Source organism: Oncorhynchus masou, chromosome 13, assembly GCF_036934945.1.
Source record: "Oncorhynchus masou masou isolate Uvic2021 chromosome 13, UVic_Omas_1.1, whole genome shotgun sequence".
Lineage (NCBI taxonomy): Eukaryota > Metazoa > Chordata > Actinopteri > Salmoniformes > Salmonidae > Oncorhynchus > Oncorhynchus masou.
In genome coordinates this window covers 65,636,808-65,662,694 of record NC_088224.1, presented here as the reverse complement: position 1 = coordinate 65,662,694, position 25,887 = coordinate 65,636,808, and the positions used below count along the sequence as shown (strand labels likewise).

The following is a 25,887-nucleotide window of genomic DNA, read 5'->3' as shown; positions in this document are numbered from 1 at the left end:
TCATGACCATCACCGCATCGTCATCACATTAGCCTCATTCAATTACACTGCAACTCGATGCTCCCTGAAATCAGTTAACTACTGCTAAACCATGAAGTGCACTTTTCATAGACAGTCCATGTTTTACCTAGACCCACATTTTGTTTAGGTGTGGTTCGGCACTTATGGTAATGAGATGAAGGGACTCGTCTTCCCCAGGGGGTTTGGGTTGGGGAGATGCTATGTACATTATTTTAATTGGATAGAGGCAGATAAGTCACTGTGTTAAGTGTTGTTAAGTCAGGAGGGTAAAGTTAGAAGTGGCATGTGATTGTATGTGTCACAAATGGCACCCTATTCCCAATAGTGCACTACTTTTGACAAGAGCCCACAGGGCTCATTTGCGATGCATCTGTTTTGTTTGCTGGGTTGCCAGATTCTGGGTAGAGATATGAAGGCTGTTTGGGTTGTTGTGAAACCTGCTGTTTGAGAGAGAGTATTAAGATTCTCTGACCTGAGGGTGACCCCTCGGCACCAGGCTGTAGAAGTACACACACAGACCGTCGCTGTCAGACCACGCCTGCCGTTTGTCAGGAAACGCACCCTGGAGAGATTTTCTCTGTGTCAAACCCCTTGCTCCTCTCTAATCAAGACCAGGGCACCTCCTCACCCCATCATTACCACCGCACGCCCCTAACATACACACCCCGCCAGCACAGGCCCTGGAAAATGGTAAGTGGTATGGCTGGATGGTGCCGACAGACACTGCAGCTCTGCTTCTAGCTCCAAAGCAACTTTGCAGTATTTTGTTTTATTGTGTGTTATTTCTTACATTAGCATTTTTTTGTGTTATAACATACAACCGGAAATAACTTTTGGATATCAGAGCGGCGGTAACTCACCTGTATTACGACCAGGAATGCTACTTTCCCGAATTGGATCCTTTGTTCGTACACCCCAGGGCAATTGAACGTATCCCAAAGGCTGCTCCAAGACGCTGCCAGTGGAGAAGAGGTATTGGGAGTGGACTTCTCCGACTCAGGAGGCAGGCACACCATCCACTGCTTACCAGTATATTACTCACTAATGTTCAGTCTCTGGATTGTAAAGTAGACGAGCACAGGGCGAGGATCTCTTTCCAGAGAGACATCGGGGTCTGTAACATACTTTGTTTCACGGAGTCATGGCTCTGTCGGGATATACTGTCCCCGTCTATACAGCCAGCTGGGTTCTCAGTTCATCACGCAGATAGGAATAAAGAACTCTCCGGGAAGAAGAAAGGCAGGGGTGTATGTTTCATGACTAACTACACATAATGTGATTGTGATACCATACAGAAACTCAACTCCTTTTGTTTGTCCGACCTAGAATACCTCAATCAGATGCCAACCGTATTACCTTCCAAGAGAATTATCTTCGGTTATAGTCACATTTGTGTATATTCCCCCTCAAGCTGATACCATGATGTCCCTCAAGGCACAACACCACTGGACTTTATGCCACATATCCTGAGGCCGCATTTATTGTAGCTGGGGATTTTAACAAAGCAAATTTGAGGAAAACGCTACCAAAGTTCTATCAACACATTGACTGTACTATTCGCTTAGGAAAAGCATTAGATCACTGCTACTTGCCTTTTCGAGATGCCTACAAGGCCCTCACCCGCACTCCCTTCAGTAAATCAAATCAGGACTCCATTTTGCTCCTGCCTTCCTATAGGCAGAAACTTAAACAGGAAGTACCCGTTCTAAGGTCTATTCAACGCTGGTTTGACCAATTGGAATCCATGCTTCAAGATAGTTTTGATCATGCGGACTGGGATATGTTCCAGGTAGCCTCAGAGAATAACATTGATGTTTACACGGACACGTGACTGAGTTCATCAGAGAGTGTATAGGGGATGATTTTCCCTACCGCGTTTAACCATGGAAATGGAATATAGTTGAATACAAACAGTGTAGTTATTCTCTCTCTAAGGCAATCAGACAGACAAAATGTCAGTACAGAGACAAAGTGGAGTCGCAATTCAACGGCTAAAACATGAGATGTATGGATCTACAGACAATCACAGACTACAAAAGGAAAACCAGCCACGTTGCGGACACCAACGTCTTGCTCCCAGACGAACTAAACACCTTCGCCCGTTTTGAAGATAACACAGTACCACCGACTCGGCCCGCTAGAAAAGACTGTGGGCCCTCGTTCTCCATGGCCGATGTGAGTAAGACATTTAAGCGTGTTAACCCTTGCAAGGCTACCGCCCCAGGTTGTATCCCTAGCCGAGTCCTCAGAGCACATGCAGACCAGCTGGCTGGAGTGTTTACAGACATATTCAATCTCTACCTATCGCAGTCTGCTGTCCCCACTTGCTTCAAGATGTCCACCATTGTTCCTGTACCCAAGAAAGCAAAGGTAACTGAGCTAAATTACTATCGCCCTGTAGCACTCACTTCTTCCATCATGAGAGGTAGAACTACCCATCCCGGGATCCGGGAGAATTGTCATCAACTACACTAATTAGCATAGTGCAACGGTCAAAAAAATATTACTAGAAAATATTCATATTCATGAAATCACAAGTGAAATATAGTGAAACACAGCTTAGCCTTTTGTTAATCACCCGACAACACCGGGGAAAAAATCTAATTATATCCATAATGTCGACAGAAACATGGCAAACATTTTTTATAATCAGTCCTCAAGGTGTTTTTCAAACATCTATTCGATAATATATCAACCGGGACAATTGGCTTTAGGAGCGAGAGGAAAAATGACTACCTCTGTCTTTTACGCAAGAATCACTCTGAGAGCCCTCAGCTGGCCACTTACGCAATGTAGTCGTTTACGCTCATTCTTCAACATAAAGGCGTGAAACTACGTCACAATGCTGTAGACACCTTAGGGAATACGTAGAATCTGGTTGATATCCCTTTCAGTGGCCAATAGGGGTGTATAGGAAGACAACGGTTTCAAAACATGAGTCACTTCCTGATTGGAATTTTCTTAGGCTTTCGCTTGCAATATCAGTTCTGTTATACTCACAGACAATATTTTGACAGTTTTGGAAACGTTAGTGTTTTCTATCCTAAGCTGTCAATGATATGCATATTCTAGCAACTGGTCCTGAGAAATAGGCTATTTACTTTGGGAACGTTATTTTTCCAAAAATGAAAATAGTGCCCCCTAGTTTCAAGAGGTTTAAGGATCATATCACCTCTACCTTACCTGACACCTTAGACCCACTTCAATTTGCATACCGCCCCAATAGATCCACAGATGATGCAATCGCCTGCGCACTGCCCTATCCCATCTGGACAAGAGGAATAACTACGTCAGAATCCTGTGCATTGACTATAGCCCAACCTTCAACACCATAGTACCCTCCAAGCTCATCCTTAAGCTCCGGGCCCTGGGTCTGAACCCAGCCCTGTGCAACTGGGTCCTGGACTTCCTGACGGGCCGCCCCCAGGTGGTGAAGGTAGGAAACAACTTCACCGATCCTCAACAAAGGGGCCCCACAAGGTTACATGCTCAGCCCTCTCCTGTACTCCCTGTTCACCCATGACTGCGTGGCCACGCACACCTCCAACTCAATCAAGTTTGCAGACGACACAATAGTAGTTGGTCTGATTACCAACAATGACGAGACAGCCAACAGGGAGGAGGTGAGGGCCCTGACGGAGTGATGCCAGCAAAATAACCTCTCCCTCAATGTAAACAAAACGAAGGAGCTGATGGTGGACTTCAGGAAACAGCAGAGGGAGTACGCCCCATCTACATCCACGTGACCGTAGTGGAGAAGGTGGAAAAACAGCTATCTCAAGGCCATTAGACTGTTAAATAGACATCACTAGCCGGGACCGCCCACCTACTCAACCCTGCATCTTAGCCTCTACGGCCCTATATACATAGACATGGAATCAATGGCCACTTTAATAATGGAACACTCGTCACTTTAATCATGTTTGCGTACTGCTTTATTCATCTCATATGTATATACTGTATTATATTCTGCTGTATTGTAGTTAATGCCACTCCGACATTGCTCGTCCTAATATTTATATATTTCTTTATTCCATTATTTTACTTTTAGATGTGTGTATTGTTGTGTATTGTTAGATATTACTGCACTGTTGGAGCTAGGAACACAAGCATTTTGCTACACCCGTAAAAACATCTGCTAAATATGTGTATGTGACCAATACAATTTGATTTGATTTGAAAGGAGAAAACAGAGCGGTGTTGTCCACCAGCAAGGCCACATTCATTTCCCTTTTCATGTAAGCCTCCTGCGTCTCTCTCTCTTGTGTTTTTAAATGGTCAGAGCCATCAAAACACCAGCAGAACAGACCTTCAAACCAGAACCACAGTCCCCATAACCAGGTTAGCCCGGTTACTGCGCCCGGCGTTGCCATGATGGAAGAATATTGAAGAATATCTGGACCCAGTCAATGTCTTGGAATCCAAAGAGAATATTATTTACCAAAAACTGCTGTAAAAAAAAATATATATATTTTATTGTGTTGATAAGATGGCGGCCATTCGGATCCAGGAATAAACAACCAATGTTGCCATATTGTTTTGCGCTATACACCAGAGGCCTGCATCATACTAGGCATCTCGCACTTTGATCCTGATCTTCTTTTATATGTAATTTGGTGTGTGTGTGTGTGTGTGTGTGTGTGTGTGTGTGTGTGTGTGTGTGTGTGTGTGTGTGTGTGTGTGTGTGTGTGTGTGTGTGTGTGTGTGTGTGTGTGTGTGTGTGTGTGTGTGTGTGTGTGTGTGTGTGTGTGTGTGTGTGTGTCCTCTCGATAGCCAATCTGTCCCCTCTCAGGTGCCCTCATAACTGTGTGCACGCCACTTAATCAGACAAGCCAGCATAATCCGTTTTTAAATCACTGATGAAGGATTTTGAGGCGATTCCCTGACCTGTCATTGTTTTTAATTTGCTGTTTTATACTCTTGTGAATTCAATGGTTTTTACTAGATTACTTGTAGTTTTTCATGTTGTCTGTCTGTAATTTTTTTGTAATGACTTGGTGCTGCCTATCTTGGCCAGGGCGCTCTTGAAAAAGAGATTTTAATCTCAATGAGTCCTTCCTGGTTAAATAAAGGTTAAATCAAATTCAATAAAAAATAAACTGGAGAAGACACCCAGTCACACACATTACATGGTGCGCTGTGTGTTTACATAATGCGTGTGCAAACACAGACACTTATGTGTGGTACCATCGTTCAGGGTCAAAGCACGTGAACATATGGCACTGGTGTGTTTGGGAATTATACAGTGCAGTCACTTGTACATTGACAGACACACAATATGACATGTTTTCAGGGCCACAATCTGTGCAGCATTTGCAGTATCCCAGTATCAGCCATTTTGATGATGCAGGTTCTAGTTTCAGATTAGAAGGGAGGCAGGCTGAGTCACAGGTCTAATCCCACACACAGAGAGAGAACAGAGAGTTATTATCTGCTGGGATATCTGTGCGGCCTTGTCACTCTCACCGTCCTGGTATGGGGGTTATGTTGTTGGGACAATTATGTCCTATCTCACTTCCATCCTTTGATCTCACTGACTGAACCTACCGCCACGTTTAGACCCTTTTCCTATTGAGCGGTTTGAAGACAAATCATGCTGTCGCCCCTAAAAAGTCCCCCCACCAAGACAGAGAGCATGTGGGTCAGATATGTATACACACTACAGTACAGAGAGGTGTGTGTTTGTCTCAAAGGCTTTGAAGTCTGTCTGACAGTGCCACACACAGTGCAGAGACAGACAGCCTCCTCTGCTATTAAAGGTTTAAGGCTAATCGTGAGCTAGCCATCATTGCCTCTCTGACACTCCTTTAAACTAGCTTTAAACAGGGAGGTGCAAAGTGAAGCCTCTCTGTGTGTGCTTATGTGTGTGTGTGTGTTTACGTGTGCGCGTGTGCTTGCGTGTGTGTGTGTTTACGTGTGCGTGTGTGCTTGCGTGTGTGTGTGAGTGTGTGTGAGTCTTTGGCCCCAGGCAAGCCCCAGTATTGACAGGATTACTAGTACTCAGCCAACCCAGGAGAGAGAGAGGGGGGGGGGAGTAAATCATTTAAAAGCAGGGCCTAGTGTAATGAAAGACAGGGAATCTAGTGAAGAGCAAAGAGAGACCTCCTGGGAGCTAGCTACCTATCACAGGCGTTAATCCTGGGAGTTACAGCTCGATTAACACTTAACAAGTCGCTCACCACTTAACTGCTCTGGCAAGCAGCTCTCCTCTCCATGGCCCTGCCCTGCCTGGCCACCATCTCACACACTCTGTCAGACTTGGTCACAGTGCAAGAAGTGTGTGTGTGTGTGTGTGTTTGACTACCATTGATAAAGACATAGCCTCAACCTCAAGTCTGCTGTCTCACATCCCAGCTAGTCACCACGCCAAGACAGCCATGCATTCTGTGCACCAACTGCTCCAGGTACAAGTTGTCCAGGTCCAACTCAGGGGGTTAGTCTGTATCTTTCTAAGTATACACTTCTGTGTCCTTCACTCCGGTCAAATCCTGATTTACGCAGTGGCATGTTTGTTTTCCAGAAGGCGTTTGTTTTCCCAACACAAATGACCGCCGTCTTTTACAGCCCTAAGGACTCGTTAGCTTCGCCGCTCTAATGGCACCCCCCTACAGTAAAGCCTAATTGAATTATCGCTATCAGCTAGCCAACCGTTAGCCTCCCGTCATTAGGCTATTTAGCAGCCAGGTAGCCCAGAGATGATGGCATGTGGCCGGTAGTTATGCATTGTGTGTGTTTGTGCAAGTCCAGCTGTGCCATCCTGAGCTGCTGCCCTGTTGTAAAGGTGAACACACACACTGATTAAGTCTTTAAGGAAACTAGCGTTGGGAGAGATCAGAAGGGCCTGTCAGTCGGAGTGGCGGGGAACTAACAGCTGGGAGAAAACTAATCCAGCCTGGGATTTAGTTTTACCATGATAAAAAAAGATTATATTCGCCCCACCCTCTCTTCCTATTTCTCCCTCTTTCTCTCTCTCCTCTCCCCTCTTTCTTCTCTCTCTACTCTATCCTCTGTCTCTTCTGTCTCTCTCGCTGAAATGATTGTGAACATCATGTCCTCATGTTTCAGTTGTCCCTAGAAGATTGTCGGTGACAAATAGAAGAATGAGGGATTGAGATAGACACAAACTAAAGCCCCACACTACAGAAGAGGAAGCCCATATCCTGCTGCTCCACACTCACGCTGCCCCTCGGTTCCTACTAACCCCTGAGGAGTGCTGGGGTTATTTGATTAGATTCATAATGATAATGACAGGAGTGGAGGAGTGGGACTGGCTATCACAGGCTAGAGGATCGAGAGATCACCCCTGATGGAGGGGGGGGGGGGGCTGGTGAACTTGACATCTACTACAGTGCAGTCGAAATATATTCAGACCTGTTTACGTTTTCCACATTTTGTTTACGTTACACTTAACAGTCTAATTTTAAAATTGATTATGTAAAAAATGTTCAATCTACTCACAATAGCCCATAATGACAGTTAAACAGATTTCAGACATTTTTGCAAAGGTATAAAAAAATTAAAAGCAGAAATACCTTATTTACATAAATATTCAGACCCTTTGCTATGTGACTCGAAATTGAACTCAGGTAAATCTTGTTTCCATTGATCATCCTTGAGATGTTTATACAACTTGATTTTAGTCCACCTGTGGTAAATTCAATTGATTGGACATGATTTGGAAAGGCACACACCTGTCTATATAAGGTCCCACAGTTGACAGTGCATGTCAGAGCAAAAAAGCCATGAGGTTGAAGGAATTGTCCGTAGAGCTCCGAGACAGGATTGTGTAGAGGCACAGATCTGGAGAAGGGTACCAAACAATGTCTGCAGCATTGAAGGTCCCCAAGAACACAGTGGCCGCCATCATTCTTAAATGGAAGAAGTTTGGAACCTTCCAGAAGGACAATATTCTCTCCACGCTCCATTCTTCTGATCACTCTTCATAACATTCTGGAGTATATGCAAATTGCCATCATACAAACTGAGGCAGCAGACGTTGTGAAAATTAATATTTGTGTCATTCTCAGAACTTTTGGCCAGGACTGTTTCCGTGTTGTGGTTAGTGTTTTTGCTCTGTAGTGGTTGACGTGAATCCCAGGCGTGGGTGTGAGAAATTAGTTCCTACCATTAGGAACCTGCCATCATGTTAATTGAGACTAATGGGTTAATAGTTTTGTGAAGGAAGTCTCCATAGAGCATCTGGAGTGCTGTGACAGTGAATTCAGGACACACTTACTCTTACGCTGACACAGACTAACACAAGCTCTAACACCTCAATTCCACCCGTTACGTACTCAGCCCATGTAAATAAATGAACTAGCTCACTAAACGTCACACACGGTTCACATACCAGCATAGTGAGGTCTCAGAAAGATGGGCCACTTTTCACAAGGCCGGGGGGTTGTTTAAAGGGTCAAAAATGTAATTCCACACTGGTAAAACATCAAATCAACAGCTTGGTAACTATAATAACGTCATGTCCCTTTCAAGAGCGCGAGTATGGCACACAGGGCTACTGTTCTCTGTCTCACCCACACACACACCAACACCCCACACACACACCAACACCCCACACACACACCAACACCCCACACACAGGGCTACTGTTCTCTGTCTCACACACACACCAACACCCCACACACACACCAACACCCCACACACAGGGCTACTGTTCTCTGTCTCACACACACACCAACACCCCACACACACACCAACACCCCACACACAGGGCTACTGTTCTCTGTCTCACACACACACCAACACCCCACACACACACCAACACCCCACACACACACCAACACCCCACACACAGGGCTACTGTTCTCTGTCTCACCCACACACACACCAACACCCCACACACACCCCAACACCCCACACACAGGGCTACTGTTCTCTTTCTCACCCACACACACACCAACACCCCACACACACACCAACACCCCACACACAGGGCTACTGTTCTCTGTCTCACCCACACACACACCAACACCCCACACACACACCAACACCCCACACACAGGGCTACTGTTCTCTGTCTCACCCACACACACACCAACACCCCACACACACACCAATACCCCACACACAGGGCTACTGTTCTCTGTCTCACCCACACACACACCAACACCCCACACACAGGGCTACTGTTCTCTGGCTCACCCACACACACACCAACACCCCACACACAGGGCTACTGTTCTGTCTCACCCACACACCAACACACACCAACACCCCACACACAGGGCTACTGTTCTCTGTCTCACCCACACACACACACACACACACACCCCACACACAGGGCTACTGTTCTCTGTCTCACCCACACACACACACACACACACACACACCACACACAGAGCTACTGTTCTCTGTCTCACCCACACACACACACACACCAACACCCCACACACAGGGCTACTGTTCTCTGTCTCATCCACACACACACACACCCCACACACAGGGCTACTGTTCTCTGTCTCACCCACCCACACACACACACCAACACTCCACACACAGGGCTACTGTTCTCTGGCTCACCCACACACACACCAACACCCCACACACAGGGCTACTGTTCTCTGTCTCACCCACACACACACACACACACACACCAACACCCCACACACAGGGTTACTGTTCTCTGTCTCACACACACACACACACACACACACACACACACACACACACACACACACACACACACACACACACACACACAGGGCTACTGTTCTCTGTCTCACCCACACACACACACACACACCAACACCCCACACACAGGGCTACTGTTATCTATCTCATCCACACACACACACACCCCACACACAGGGCTACTGTTCTCTGTCTCATCCACACACACACACCAACCCCCTACACACAGGGCTACTGTTCTCTGTCTCACCCACACACACACACCAACACCCCCCACACACGGCTACTGTTCTCTGTCTCACCCACCCACCCACCCACCCACACACACACACACCAACACCCCACACACAGGGCTACTGTTCTCTGTCTCACACACACCAACACTCCACACACAGGGCTACTGTTCTCTGTCTCACCCACACACACACACACACACACACACAGCAACACCCCACACACAGGGCTACTGTTCTCTGTCTCACCCACACACACACAGCAACACCCCACACACAGGGCTACTGTTCTCTGTCTCACCCACACACACACAGCAACACCCCACACACAGGGCTACTGTTCTCTGTCTCACCCACACACACACAGCAACACCCCACACACAGGGCTACTGTTCTCTCCTCTCACCCACACCCCACACACAGGCTCTTTGCCATGGCTTTGATAGTGGGCCTGCTGGCAAGGGGGGGGTTCCTTTGAGGAATCACGCAGCTTTTTTATGAAGTGGTGTTAAAGTTATCAGCGTCTCCTGGCTTGCCCAGGACAGTGTGTGTCTAACAGCAGATAGCCAAGTGGAGACCTGGTCCCTCTTATCTGTGTGTAGAACCAGGCCAGGCAGGGCGGCCCGTGCGGGCTCTCGCCCCAGCATTAAAGCCTGTCAGTGGGCCGGAGTGTGGCTGAGGCTGGCCAGGTCTCCATACACCAAGGGCCTAGATAGACACTGAACTTAACTCTGAGATCAAAGGGTCCACTGTCACTGCTCCTTCTGATAAAACAGACCCAGTCTGGGCCAGGGGACTGGGTGTCAGTGTAGAGAGAGAGCAACCAAATAACAACCACCAGACAAACAAACAATAGCAGCAAGTCTAGGGAGGCTCTTTTATGATAAAGATCATTCCCACATTTTACTGGTGTTTTCTCACTCTAGTTCCTTCTCTGTTTTGCATTTTTCTTTCCTCTGCTCTGTCATGCCTCCTTTTCTATCAGTCATTGTCTTTTTCTACATCTCTCTCTCTCTTTCTCTCCCTCTCTCTCGCTCTTTCCGCTCTGTTTATCAGTCCAGTGGCTCTTCGTAACTTTCCAGGACAAAAGGACCTCTCCTCTTCCCTTGTTTGCTCTCATCCCTCCATCCAATTCACTGCTGTGTTTTCTAATGATACAGTGAAAACCCTGTGGTATCCTAAAAAGCACCAGGCTGGCCTAAAGAAACATACACATCTTGTTCATGCCTGTGTGTCTGCATTCCATCTTTACTCTGGGGCTGTTAATACCCCACAGAAGAGAGAGTGCCTCTCTGCACGTACACTGTGTTTTCCCACAAGACGCCCACCTTGGACTAAACAGACAACAAGGTCTACTTTTCCATTTGCTGGACATCAAGGGATACTTTGGGGTTTTGAAACCATTTTTATGTCTCCGTGTCCAGTATGAAGGTATTTTTACCAGACAATGTTAACTAGTGTTAACCCAATGACTGGGACGCATTCCTCAAATCACGAAGTATCCCTTTAACCAGGGCCGTAGTCAGTTGTGTCTGCAGCCTTCGTCCCAGCTACTAAATCTCTTGACTTAATTCAGTGTTCATCACATCCTGAAATACAGGGGGAGTGAGGGAATTGGCTAAATTGGGGGGACAGTAATTGTTTGAATCAGTTGTTTTAGTGTCTGGGACCCAGAGATAGATGGAGACAGACACGGAGGCTGGTGATAGGGCTTTCCATTTCAGGGGTAGAGATTTGAAGATAACAGCACAGTAGGTGGTGTTTGAGGTCAGGACTCCACTTGACCATCTGTGAGGTTATACATATATACCTTAACTGACCATATTTCGGGGTTCTACTGACTAAATAGTTGCGTTTGTTGTTCCAGGGACGTTTGACCGCAGTGTGACCCTGCTGGAGGTGTGTGGAAGCTGGCCAGAGAGCTTTGGCCTGCGTCACATGAGCTCTGTGGAGTCCACCGAGGAGGGGCTGAGAGAGAGGCTGGCAGACGCAATGTCAGAGTCACCATCCAGAGACATAGTGGGCTCGGCTACCGGTCAGTCACAAACATACAAACACACACTAACACAGACACGCGCACACACATATACACACATGCGCATGCGTGCGCACACACAAACGCGTACACACACACAGACTCATAAATAATTTGTCATCATTAATAATGTTGTGGTTTCAATCTTTCCAACAATTTACTGACCATCTATTCTCTCAAACTGTGAAATGTGATAGTGGTCAACTTCATTTTCTTAACTTTTTGAACTTTCATTTACTATCTTTCAACCGCTACTCTTAATCATGCTTGTTTGGTTTTGCAGCAGCTAGTTTTCAATAGTGTGCGTGTGTATATTTGTGTATAGGCCTGCGTGTGTGTGTGTGTCAGCCATTCAGACAATCCAAATGTTTAACTCATTTAGGAAGCGGCAGCGCTCTTCCTCTCCTTAAGTGAACAAGAGATCCTTTGATTTTAATGGTGGGAGAGGAGGGTTTTCTCTTCGGGAGAGGAGACAGCCACTGGGAGCAAGAGCAGCAAAGGGTCACAAGGCCCTAATGTGTTTAGCATCGACTACCCCCGCACCCCTCCTCTCATCCCCTTCACTCTCACCCTTCTCGGTCTCGCTCTGCTCTCATCCGTCTCTCTCTTTCTATCATCCCTTTCTTTCTCTCGCTCTTGTTGCCCATCTTTTACGACATAATCTTGTTTGGACCTATTCATTTACAGAGGCCCCTGCAGCAGCAATGGCAGTCACATGGAAGGGACGCTCTTTGGGACTCCCTCGCCCCCTCCTCTCACGCCCGCTCTCTCTGTGTCTCTCTGTCTCTCTCTCTCTGTCTCTCTTTGTTTCTCTCTGTCTCTCTCTCTCTCTCTCTGTGTCTCTCTCTCTCTGTCTCTCTCTGTTTCTCTCTCTGTGTCTCTCTGTGTCTCTCTCTCTCTGTCGCTCTCTGTTTCTCTCAGTCCCTCTCTCTCTGTGTCTCTCTCTCTCTGTCTCTCTCTGTTTCTCTCTGTCCCTCTCTCTCTCTTTGTCTCTGTCTCTCTCTGTTTCTCTCTGTCTCTCTCTCTCTCTGTGTCTCTCTCTCTCTGTCTCTCTCTCTCTGTCTCTCTCTCTCTCTCTCTGTTTCTTTCTGTCCCTCTCTCTCTCTGTGTCTCTCTGTCTCTCTCTCTCTGTGTCTCTCTCTCTCTGTGTATCTCTGTCTCTCTCTCTCTGTCTCTCTGTTTCTCTCTGTCTCTCTCTGTTTCTCTCTGTCTCTCTCTATCTCTCTCTGTCTCTCTCTGTCTCTCTCTGTCTCCCTCTGTGTCTCTCTGTGTCGCTCTGTCTCTCTCTGTCTCTCTCTGTGTCTCTCTGTCTCTCTCTGTCTCTCTCTCTCTCTGTCCCTCTCTCTCTCTGTCTGTCTCTGTCTCTCTCTGTTTCTCTCTGTCCCTCTCTCTCTCTGTCCCTCTCTGTCTCTGACCCTCTCTGTCTCTCTCTCTGTTTCTCTCTGTCCCTGTCTCTCTCTGTCCCTCTCTCTCTCTGTCCCTCTCTGTCTCTGTCCCTCTCTCTGTCCCTCTCTGACTCTGTCCCTCTCTGTTGCTCTTTGTCCCTCTCTCTCTCTGTCCCTCTCTGTCTCTCTCTGTTTCTCTCTGTCCCTCTCTCTCTCTGTCCCTCTCTCTCTGTCCCTCTCTGTCTCTCTCTCTGTTTCTCTCTGTCTCTCTCTGTCCCGCTCTCTCTCTGTCCCTCGCTCTCTCTGTGTCTCTCTGTCTCTCTCTCTCTCTCTCTCTGTGTCTCTCTGTCTCTCTCTGTCCCTCTCTCTCTCTCTCTGTTTCTCTCTGTCTCTCTCTGTCTCTCTCTGTCTCTCTCTGTCTCTCTCTGTGTCTCTCTGTATCTCTCTGTGTCTCTCTCTCTCTGTCTCTCTCTGTCTCTCTCTCTCTCTCTGTGTGTCTCTCTCTCTGTCTCTTTCTGTTTCTTTCTCCTTCTCTCTCTATAATTGCTCCTGTCTCTGTGACTCTGCTCGTCATTAGATTAGGGGCCGACTCCCGGACACTTGTAGTCTGCGCTTGTCCATCCATCGCTACGGCCCCCTCTAATGCAACACAAAATTAATTACTGATCACATTACATCCAATCTCCCCCCATTTTCCTCTGCCATGGGTCCTCCTATATACATGAACCTAACCCTTTCTTGAGAGAGGGAGACATAGAGGAATGGGCTAAATATTGTCTGGGGGGGGGGTCAAAATGAGCCGAGTCTGAGACATGCACATCCATTCTGTCTGACTATGAATAAGTTCCAAATGACACCCTATTTCCTATGTTGTGCACTACTGTTGACCAGAGGCCTATGGGCCCTACTATATAGAATAGGGTGCCATTTGGGATGCAGGCTGTCTTTGTGTGACAGTGGCACCAAGCTTCAAGCAGGGAATAACTGGGACGTAATGGAGGCAAATCTAATATGGACCTCTGGTTGATGGCTGACTTTAATGTAGAGAACGTGTACATGTGTGTTCGGTTCATAGAGAGAGAGGCCTTTGATGGGCAGGGCCAGATGGTGTATAGCTTAGAGAGTGTCTCCACGTGCAGGGCCCAGTTTCCCCTATCCTTAGACATACTGTAGGCCCCATTGGCCTAGACCTGAAGGATTCACTCATACACAGATTCTCTCTCTGTCCGGCTTTCGCACACACACAGAGGGACGCGGTATTGGAATGCTGGATGATGGAACAAATCACCCTCTTTGACATTTCCCCCTCAACACACAACTCCACTCACACACACTCAGGCTCACGCTCAGAACAAAGCCTGTAGTCACACAGATTTGTGTTTTCAGGCACAGCCAGAGACCTACTGACGCCACAGCCAGGGGCAGGTGACACAGATAGAGAGAGGGATATAAGGAGGGGGTGGGACAGGAAGCCCCTGCACTGACTCCTAAACATACTCTTCCAGGAATGAGATTTGCGCTAGCAACATAATGTTGCTGATGTAATTTTGCTTAATGGTTCAACCCCAACATGAATTCCATTGGAGCCGTGAAGAGGACCCCTGATTTAGTCAGGTATAGTATATTCCTGCCCTAGTCTACTCTCAGCCCAACCCCAGTATAACATAACCCCGTCCAGCCTTTGTCCTCAGCCAGTGTTTATGGAGGCCACATTCAGGATCCAGCCCTGACTTACAGTGGGGCAAAAAAGTATTTAGTCAGCCACCAATTGTGCAAGTTCTCCCACTTAAAAAGATGAGAGAAGCCTGTAATTTTGTATATAGATTTTTCTATTGTGTTATTGAGTGTATGTTTGTTTATCCCATGTGTAACTCTGTGTTGTTGTTTGTGTCGCACTGCTTTGCTTTATCTTGGCCAGGTCACAGTTGTAAATGAGAACTTGTTGTCAACTGGCCTACCTGGTTAAATAAAGTTGAAATAAAAAATCTAATAGAAAAATGTTAAATGTGCAACCAGAGGGAAAGAAACTCTAGACTACCTTTACTCCACACACAGAGACGTGTACAAACCTGTCCCTCACCATTCATTTGTCAAATCTGACCATAATTCTATCCTCTGATTCCTGCTTACAAGCTAAAATTAAAGCAGAAAGCACCAGTGTATCGGTAAATAAAAAAGTGGTCCGATTTTGTAAAATGTTATTTAACTAGGCAAGCCAGTTAAGAACAAATTCTTATTTACATTGACAGCCTACCGGGGAACAGGGGGTTAACTGCCTTGTTCAGTGGCAGAACAACAGATATTTACCTTGTCAACTCAGGGATTCGAACCAGCAACCTTTCGGTTACTGGCCAAACGCTCTAACCACTAGCAGATGCTAAGCTACAGGACTGTTTTGCTAGCACAGACTGGAATATGTTCTGGGATTCTTCTGATGGCATTGAGGAGTACACCACATCAGTCACTGGCTTCATCAATAAGTGCATCGATGACGTTGTCCCCACAGTGACCGTACGTACATATCCCAACCAAAAGCCATGGATTACATGCAACATCCACACTGAGCTAAAGGGTAGAGCTGCCGCTGTCAAGGAGCAGGACTCTAATCTAGAAGCTTATTAGAAATCCCGCTATGCCCTCCGACGAACCATCAAAAATAGGACTAAGATCGAATCGTACTACACCGTCTCTGACGCTTGTCGGATGTGGCAGGGCTTCCAAACTATTACAGACTAAGGGAACCACAGCCGAGAGCTGCCCTGTGACACGAGCCTACTAGATGAGCTAAATTACTTATATGCTCTCTTCGAGGCACGTAACACTGTAACATGCATGAGAGCATCAGCTGTTCCGTACAACTGTGTGATCACGCTCTACGCAGCCGATGTGAGTTAGACCTTTAAACAGGTCAACATTCACAAGGCCGCAGGGCCAGGGTAATCCATCGATTACCAGGATGTGTACATCGAGCATACGCTGACCAACTGACAACTGTCTTCACTGACATTTTAAACCTCTCCCTGTCTGAGTCTGTAATATCAACATGTTTCAAGCAGACCACCATAGTCCCTGTGCCCAAGAACACTAAGGTAACCTGCCTAAATGACTACCGATCCATAGCACTCACGTCTGTAGCCATGAAGTGCTTTGAAAGGCTGGTCATGGCTCACATCAACACTATTATCCCAGAAACCCTAGACCCACTCCATACCTCACACTTTCCATACCTCCTTCACAGATCCACAGAAGATGCAATTTCTATTGCACTCCACACTGCCCTTTCCCACCTGGACAAAATGAACACCTATGTGAGAATGCTATTCATTGAGTATAGCTCAGCGTTCAACACCATAGTGCCCTCAAAGCTCATTACTAAGCTAAGGACCCTGGGTCTAAACACCTCCCTCTGAAACTGGATCCTGGACATCCTGAATGGCCGCCCCAGGTGGTAAGGGTAGGTAACAAACACATCCACCACGCTAATCCTCAACACGGGGGCCCCTCAAGGTTGGGTGCTCAGTCCCTTCCTGTACTCCCTGTTCACTCATGACTGTACGGCCAGGCACAACTCCATCATTAAGTTTGCCGATGACACAACAGTGGTAGGCCTGATCACCAACAATGATGAGACAGCCTATAGGGAGGAGGTCAGATACCTGGCCGTGTGGTGCCAGGACACCAACTTTTCCCTCAACGTGATCAAGACAAAAGAGATGATTGTGGACTACAGAAGAAGGAGGTCCGAGCACGCCCCCATTCGGGCTGTAGTGGAGCAGGTTGAGAGCTTCAAGTTCCTTGGTGTCCACATCACCAACAAATGAACATGGTCCATGGACACCAAGACCGTCGTGAAGACGGCACAACAAAACCTATTCCCCCTCAGGAGACTGAAAAGATATGGCATTGATCCACAGATCCTCAAAAGGTTCTACAGCTGCACCATCGAGAGCATCCTGACTGGTTGCAACACTGCCTGGTATGACAACTGCTTGGCCTCCGACCGCAAGGCACTACAGAGGGTAATGCGTACAGCCCAGTACATCACTGGGGCCAAGCTTCCTGCCATCCAGGACCTCTATACCAGGCGGTGTCAGAGGAAGGCCCGAAAAATAATGAAAGACTCCAGCCACCCTAGTCATAGACAGTTCTCTCTGCTACTTGAGCGCCAAGTCTAGGTCCAAGAGGCTTCTATCCCCAAGTCATAAGACTCCTGAACATCTAATCAAATGGCTACCCAGACTACCCCTTTTACACTGCTGCTACTCTCTGTTATTATCTATGCATAGTCACTTTAATTACTCTACCAACATGTTCATATTACCTCAATTACCTTGACACCAGTGCCCCCCGCACATTGACTCTGTACCGGTTCCCCCTGTATATTGCCTCGCTATTGTTATTTTACTGCTACTCTTTGATTATTTGTTACTTTTATTTCCTATTATTTTTATATATTTTTTAACTGCATTGTTGGTTAGGGCTTGTAAGTTAGCATTTCACTGTAAGGTCTACTACACCTGTTGTATTCAGCATTTCACTGTAAGGTCTACTACACCTGTTGTATTCAGCATTTCACTGTAAGGTCTACTACACCTGTTGTATTCAGCATTTCACTGTAAGGTCTACTACACCTGTTGTATTCAGCATTTCACTGTAAGGTCTACTACACCTGTTGTATTCAGCATTTCACTGTAAGGTCTACTACACCTGTTGTATTCAGCATTTCACTGTAAGGTCTACTACACCTGTTGTATTCAGCATTTCACTGTAAGGTCTACTACACCTGTTGTATTCAGCATTTCACTGTAAGGTCTACTACACCTGATGTATTCAGCATTTCACTGTAAGGTCTACTACACCTGTTGTATTCAGCATTTCACTGTAAGGTCTACTACACCTGATGTATTCATCATTTCACTGTAAGGTCTACTACACCTGATGTATTCAGCATTTCACTGTAAGGTCTACTACACCTGTTGTATTCAGCATTTCACTGTAAGGTCTACTACACCTGTTGTATTCAGCATTTCACTGTAAGGTCTACTACACCTGTTGTATTTGGCGCTTGTGTCAAATAAGATTTGATTTGATTTTGACATAAACTGATCAGGTGAATCCAGTTGAAAGCTATGATCCCTTAATAATGTCACTCTTTGCCTCCCGAGTGGCACAGCGATCTAAGGCACTGTGCCGACTTCGGGCTGTGTCGCAGCCGACCGCGACCGGGAGACCCATTAGGCGGCGCACAATTGGCCCAGCATCGCCCGGGCTAGGGGAGGGTTTGGCCGGCCGGGATCTCCTTTTCACATCGTGCTCTAGCGTCTCCTGTGGAGGGCCGGGCGCATGCACGTTGACTTCTGTCACCAGTTTTACATGGTTTCCTCCGACACATTGGTGTGGCTGGCTTCCGGGTTAAGCGAGCAGTGTGTCAAGAAGCAGTGAGGCTTGGCAGGGCCGTGTTTTGGAGGACACATTGCTCTCAACCTTCGCCTCTCCCAAGTCCGTACGGGAGTTGCAGCGATGGGACAAGACTGTGACTACCAATTGGATATCACGAAATTGGGGAGAAAAAGGAGTAAAAATAAATAACAATAAAATAAAAATGATTAATAATGTCACTTGTTAAATCAACTTCAATCAGTGTAGATGAAGGGGAGGAGGAGGAGACAGGTTGAAGAAGGGTTTTAAGCCTTGAGACATGGATTCAGAGGGTGAATGGGCAAGACAATAAATGTATGTGCCTTTGAACGGGGTATGGTAGTAGGTGCCAGGCGCACCGGTTTGAATGTGTCAGGAACTGCAACGCTGTTGGGTTTTTCACACTCAACAGTTTCCAATGTGTATCCAGAATGGTCCACCACCTAAAGGACATCCAGCCAACTTGACACAACTGTGGGAAGCATTGACGTCAACATTGGCCAGCATCCCTGTGGAACACTTTCAACACCATGTAGAGTCCATGCGCTGATGAATTGAGGCTGTTCTGAGGGCAAAAAGGGGTGCAACTCAATATTAGGACAGTGTTCCTAATGTTTTGTACACTCAGTGTGCTTGTGCACTGTGTTCAATAAAGTGTGTGACCCTCCAAACCCAGGAAGTATGTCTCTCACCACCAAGCCCTGTGTGTAGCAGTCATGTTCTAATTATTTATCAAATTGTCAGATGGCGGTCCACATAGGTTTATGATTTACTTAATTAGGCCTACTTCCATGTTCTATTGGAGTGTGGATTTGGCTGGTTGATTCCACCAGATTGCGTGTAGGTTTTGGAGGAGCTCCATCTCTTGTCCGATGTTATCGTGGTACAGAAAACCTTGCCTCTGCCACCACATGTAGCACTGTGTTTTTGTATGTATATACAGTACTGTGTGTGGGTGGGTGGGGGTGGTTTGGAAGAAAGCAAGCAGTTGATGTAATCTGTTGGTGTGGAGTGAAGATTTCCTCCAAAGAGAGTGGTACGTTCCAGTGTGTTTGGGGACCTGTCAGGAGACCAATGAAAGTACAGACTATGAGAACTAGGTCTATGGGTCCCACTTATGGAGAAACAGAGTGGTTAGAAGGGCACAGGGCCTTTCCATCTTCTTGCCACACACACCTCTTACTTTAGTGGTCTGCTTTTCAATCTGATTTGACAGTAGTACTCTTTACTGCCTGGATGTCTAGAAAGAGCACTCATTGCATGTGAACTTGAATGCACGTCTTGGGGCCAGTATATGTGAATCATTTCATGAATTTTGTTTCATAATGTCTGATGAATTGGGCATATTAAGGCGTGTGGATGCTAGACTCTAGACTCCAACCCTCTGGTTAGCTCTGTGAAAACCTCTATTGTTCCCTACTGTAGGTTTGGTAATGATGCTCCTATCTCCTGTTTGACTTGGACAGCCTCTTGTAGCAATTCGCAGAAACTACCAGGTCAATTATGTGACTGACTGGGTTCCTTTCTACCAAGGCTTGTTTTAACACACAGATATCCATCGCAAGACCAACAAAACACACCACAGTGGTCCAACACACACACACACACACACACACACACACACACAGAAGACCGCATTATTACGGTGGGGTAGAAGGTCCCACTTTGCCAATCAATCATTACTCCCTCCTGGTTCCAGTTTACTTACTTACTTACTTACTTGCATACATACATACATGCATGCATGCATACATACATACATACATACACACACACACACACACACACACACACACACACACACACACACACACACACACACACTCACTCACTCACTCACTCACTCACTCACTCACTCACTCACTCACTCACTCACTCACTCACTCACTCACTCACTCACTCACTCACTCACTCACTCACTCAGGATTATAAACACGTACAACACATCAACTCACTTCTCACTTCACCTCTTTTTGCACTTGGAGACGTGGCTTTAGACCATTGGGAACAGACCTGTTGGCTTAACCAGCGGCCACACCCAGTCACACACGCACACCCCTCTGTCCTTCTCACACTCCATTTGTGTACTTGACTGAAAGATATTAGTTGATCCTTTTGTCACCTTCCCCCGGGGCCCTGTTCTAACCTGCTTCACTTGAGACATAACCCCAGGGCCCTATTCTAACCTGCTTCACTAGAGGAAAAGAGAAACCCAGGTCCCTGTTCTAACCTGCTTCAACAGTGAAAGAGAAACCCAGGGGTGTTTTTCTAACCTGCTTCACTATAGACAGAGAAAGACACTGAGTGCACTCTGTACCACTGAAAGACATTCAGCTGAGCTGCTAAAAGAAAATATAAAAAAAGAAGGGAACCCTGGGAAAGAAAAGTGAAAGTGACATGAGCTGAGGCTGAAGAGTATGGTGCAGAGGGAAAGGATGGGAGTGTGAAAGAAGAGCAATGTCATTATTTCTGCCCCTCAGCACTCCTCCATTCACTGGCAGGTCGCTCTCTCTTCCTCTCTTTCTCTTCATCTCTCTCTTTTTATCTCTTCCTCTTTCTGTACCTCTCTGCAGCCAGCTGAGAGCGTGAGAGTAATCCGCGGCGACAGTGTGAGACGATGAAGAATAATTCCTGTATTCAGAGCCGCCACTGCTTATGCCCCCTCTTCCTTTTCTCTCCTCTCCTCCCTCTCTTTGGACTCCTCCACTGATACGCTGGGCCTGGATATCATTGTTTCATTTGCCCTGGCTTCACCTCTCTCTGCCACTCTGCCCTGCTAGCCGAGGGGGGGGGGGGTTAGCGTTACTATCATGTGAGGACCAGAAATACTCACAAGGATAGTAAAACAAGGAAAAATTGCTTGTCCACAGAAGGAAAAAGCCTATTTTAGGCTTAGGGGTTAGGGTTGCAGTTAGGGTTAGGAGTTAGGTTCATGGTTAGGGTTAGGTTTATGGAAAATAGGATTTTGAATGGGACTCTATTGTTAGGTCCCCACAAGGATAGTAAAACAAACTGTGTGCGTGTGAGAGGGCAGAGTGTCTTAGCCTTCTGCAAATGGGCTTTTTGTGGAGATTTTTTTTAGACTGCACTTAACAGCTTGCTCAGGGGAGCGACGCCGTGAGAGTTCGGGAAGAAAGAGGACGAGAGATGAAGAGAGGGAATGAGAAATAGGGCGATGGAGAGGTAGAGAGAGTGAGATTGCGATGTGGAGAGTGGGAAGCACATCTTACAAATGTGTATGTGATGTTCCAGGTCTGTTTTGGGTTGTCTAGACAAGACAGCGGTGAAACACTTTTAAACCGGGAAGCATTTTAGAGGAGTGGAATTGAGGAAAAGGGCTCTGTATCCGAGGTGTCTCCGAGTCGTTCTCCACTTAGTCTGTTGTATGATTACTACCTATATCTTTTTACTCTGACTTCCCTGTTTAAACCTATGACTCTCAAATCCATCTGGAACCATACAGCCTTTCTCCTAGCATGAGTAGATTAATAATAAATTCACTAATGTAGTATATACCTCCTGTATATTTACTTAAGCACTCATTTATGCTGACACTCAAACACAAGCACACGTATATGTGCGTATGTGTAAATATACAAGTGGGGCAAAAAAGTATTTAGTCAGCCACCAATTGTGCAAGTTCTCCCACTTAAAAAGATGAGAGAGGCCTGTAATTTTCATCATAGGTACACTTCAACTATGACAGACAAAATGAGAAATAAAATCCAGAAAATCGTATTGTAGGAATTTTAATGAATTTATTTGCAAATTATGGTGGAAAATAAGTATTTGGTCACCTACAAACAAGCAAGATTTCTGGCTCTCACATACCTTAACTGTATTAATGGCACCTGTTTGAACTTGTTATCAGTATAAAAGACACCTGTCCACAACCTCAAACAGTCACACTCCAAACTGCACTATGGCCAAGACCAAAGAGCTGTCAATGGACACCAGAAACAAAATTGTAGACCTGCACCAGGCTGGGAAGACTGAATCTGCAATAGGTAAGCAGCTTGGTTTGAAGAAATCAACTGCAATTATTAGGAAATGGAAGACATACAAGACCACTGATAATCTCCCTCGATCTAGGGCTCCACGCAAGATCTCACCCCGTGGGGTCAAATTGATCACATGAACGGTGAGCAAAAATCCCAGAACCACACGGGGGGACCTAGTGAATGACCTGCAGAAGGCTGGGACCAAAGTAACAAAGCCTACCATCAGTAACACACTACGCCGCCAGGGACTCAAATCCTGCAGTGCCAGACGTGTCCCCCTGCTTAAGCCAGTACATGTCCAGGCCCGTCTGAAGTTTGCTAGAGAGCATTTGGATGATCCAGAAGAAGATTGGGATAATGTCATATGGTCAGATGAAAGCAAAATATAACTTTTTGGTAAAAACTCAACTCGTCGTGTTTGGAGGACAACAAATGCTGAGTTGCATCCAAAGAACACCATACCTACTGTGAAGCATGGGGGTGGAAACATCATGCTTTGGGGCTGTTCTTCTGCAAAGGGACCAGGACGACTGATCCGTGTAAAGGAAAGAATGATTTTGAGTGAAAACCTCCTTCCATCAGCAAGGGCATTGAAGATGAAACGTGGCTGGGTCTTTCAGCATGACAATGGCTTCGTAAGAAGCATTTCAAGGTCCTGGAGTGGCCTAGCCAGTTTCCACATCTCAACCCCATAGAAACTCTTTGGAGGGAGTTGAAAGTCCGTGTTGCCCAGCAACAGCCCCAAAACATCACTGCTCTCGAGGAGATCTGCATGGAGGAATGGGCCAAAATACCAGCAACAGTGTGTGAAAACCTTGTGAAGACTTACAGAAAACATTTTCCCTCTGTCATTGCCAACAAAGGGTATATAACAAAGTATTGAGATAAACTTTTGTTATTGACCAAATACTTATTTTCCTCGAATTTGCAAATAAATTCATTAAAAATCCTACAATTTGCAACTGCGACCTGGCCAAGATAAAGCATAGCAGTGTGAACAGACAACACAGAGTTACACATGGAGTGAACAATTAACAAGTCAATAACACAGTAGAAAAAGAAAAAAAAAGAGTCTATATACATTGTGTGCAAAAGGCATGAGGAGGTAGGCAAATAATTACAATTTTGCAGATTAACATTGGAGTGATAAATGATCAGATGGTCATGTACAGGTAGAGATATTGGTGTGCAAAAGAGCAGAAAAGTAAATAAATAAAAACAGTATGGAGATGAGGTAGGTAAAATTGGGTGGGCTATTTACCGATAAGACTATGTACAGCTGCAGCGATCGGTTAGCTGCTCAGATAGCAGATGTTTGAAGTTGGTGAGGGAGATAAAAGTCTCCAACTTCAGCGATTTTTGCAATTCGTTCCAGTCACAGGCAGCAGAGAACTGGAACGAAAGGCGGCCAAATGAGGTGTTGGCTTTAGCGATGATCAGTGAGTTACACCTGCTGGAGCGCGTGCTACGGGTGGGTGTTGCCATCGTGACCAGTGAACTGAGATAAGGCACAGCTTTACCTAGCATGGACTTGTAGATGACCTGGAACCAGTGGGTCTGGCGATGAATATGTAGCGAGGGCCAGCCGACTAGAGCATTTTAGTCCACCTGTGGTAAATTCAATTGATTGGACATGATTTGGAAAGGCACACACCTGTCTATATAAGGTCCCACAGTTGACAGGGCATGTCAGAGCAAAAACCAAGCCACGAGGTTGAAGGAGTTGTCCGTAAAGCTCTGAGACAGGATTGTGTCCAGGCACAGATCTGGGGAAGGGTACCAAAAAATGTCTGCAGCATTGAAGGTCCCCAAGAACACAGTGGCCTCCATCATTCTTAAATGAGCAATCGAGGGAGAAGGGCTTTGGTCAGGGAGGTGACCAAGAACTCCTCCTCAGTAAAAGGCACATGACAGCCCGCTTGGAGTTTACCAAAAGGCACCTATAGACTCTGCTACTATGGGAAACAAGATTCTCTGGTCTGATGAAACCACGATTGAACTCTTTGGCCTGATTGAGAAGCATCACGTCTGGAGGAAACCTGGCACCATCCCTACGGTGAAGCATGGTGGTGGCAACATCATGCTTTGGGGATGTTCTTCAGCAGCAGAGACTGTGAGACTAGTCAGGATCGAGGGAAAGATGAATGGAGCAAAGTACAGAGAGGTCCTTGATGAAAACCTGCTCTAGAGCGCTCAGGAGCTCAGACTGTGGCCATTGTTTACCTTCCAACAGGACAACGGCCCTAAGCACACAGCCAAGACAACGCAGGAGTGGCTTCAGGACCAGTCTCTGAATGTCTTCGAGTGGCCCAGCCAGAGCCCGGACTTGAACCCGATCAAACATCTCTGGAGAGACCTGAAAATAGCTGTGCAGCAACGCTCACCATCCAACCTGGCAGAGCCTGAGAGGATCTGCAGAGAAGAATGGAATAAACTCCCCAATACAGGGGTATTAAGCTTGTAACGTCATACCCAAGAAGAACCGATGCTGTCATCTCTGCCGAAGGTGCTTCAACAAAGTACTGAGTAAAGGGTCTGAATACTTATTTAAATGTGATATTTCAGTTCTTTATTTTTTATAAATTAGCAATAATTTCTAAAAAACCTTTTTGCTTTGTCATGGGCCAGCTCTTACACCCCTGAAACACTGTTTCAGCAGCTCCACTCCTTAACGCAACCTGTCCATTATGCTTTGTCATTTTTGTGTGTAGATTGATAAGGACACAAAACAATTTAATACATTTTAATGTAAGGCTGTAACATAACAATGTGGAGAAAGTCAAGGCACTGTATATGCGTGTAATGGTGTGTCTGTGTATCAATTAAAGATGTGGTATGAATTAGTGATAGGGTACATAATGGACAGGTTGCGTTAAGGAGTGGAGCTGCTGAAACAGTGTTTCAGGGGTGTAAGAGCTGGCCCAGTCAGGGCTGTCTTCACATATCAGATCTGTACCCAGAAAGCACACAGGCTTTCTAGGAAAGAAGAGGAGAGGAGTGAGAATAGGGGATGGAGTGAGGAAGAAGTAAGGAGTGGTGAGAAGAGATAGAACAATAATAATTCTAAATGCCATTTAGCAGGCGCCATCATCCAAAGCAACTTAGTTATGCGTATATACATTTTACAGTTCCTTCAGAAAGTATTC

At 46.2% G+C, this 25,887-nt stretch overlaps 1 protein-coding gene across 1 annotated transcript in view; it reads left to right on the top strand.

Annotated features, from left to right (window-relative positions):
- LOC135552849 (BCAS3 microtubule associated cell migration factor-like) overlaps nucleotides 1–25,887 on the top strand; it is a 350,870-nt gene that overhangs the window by 308,562 nt on the left and 16,421 nt on the right. The window contains 1 exon segment of the mRNA XM_064984756.1: nucleotides 11,770–11,937. Coding sequence (XP_064840828.1) covers nucleotides 11,770–11,937 — 168 coding nt within the window.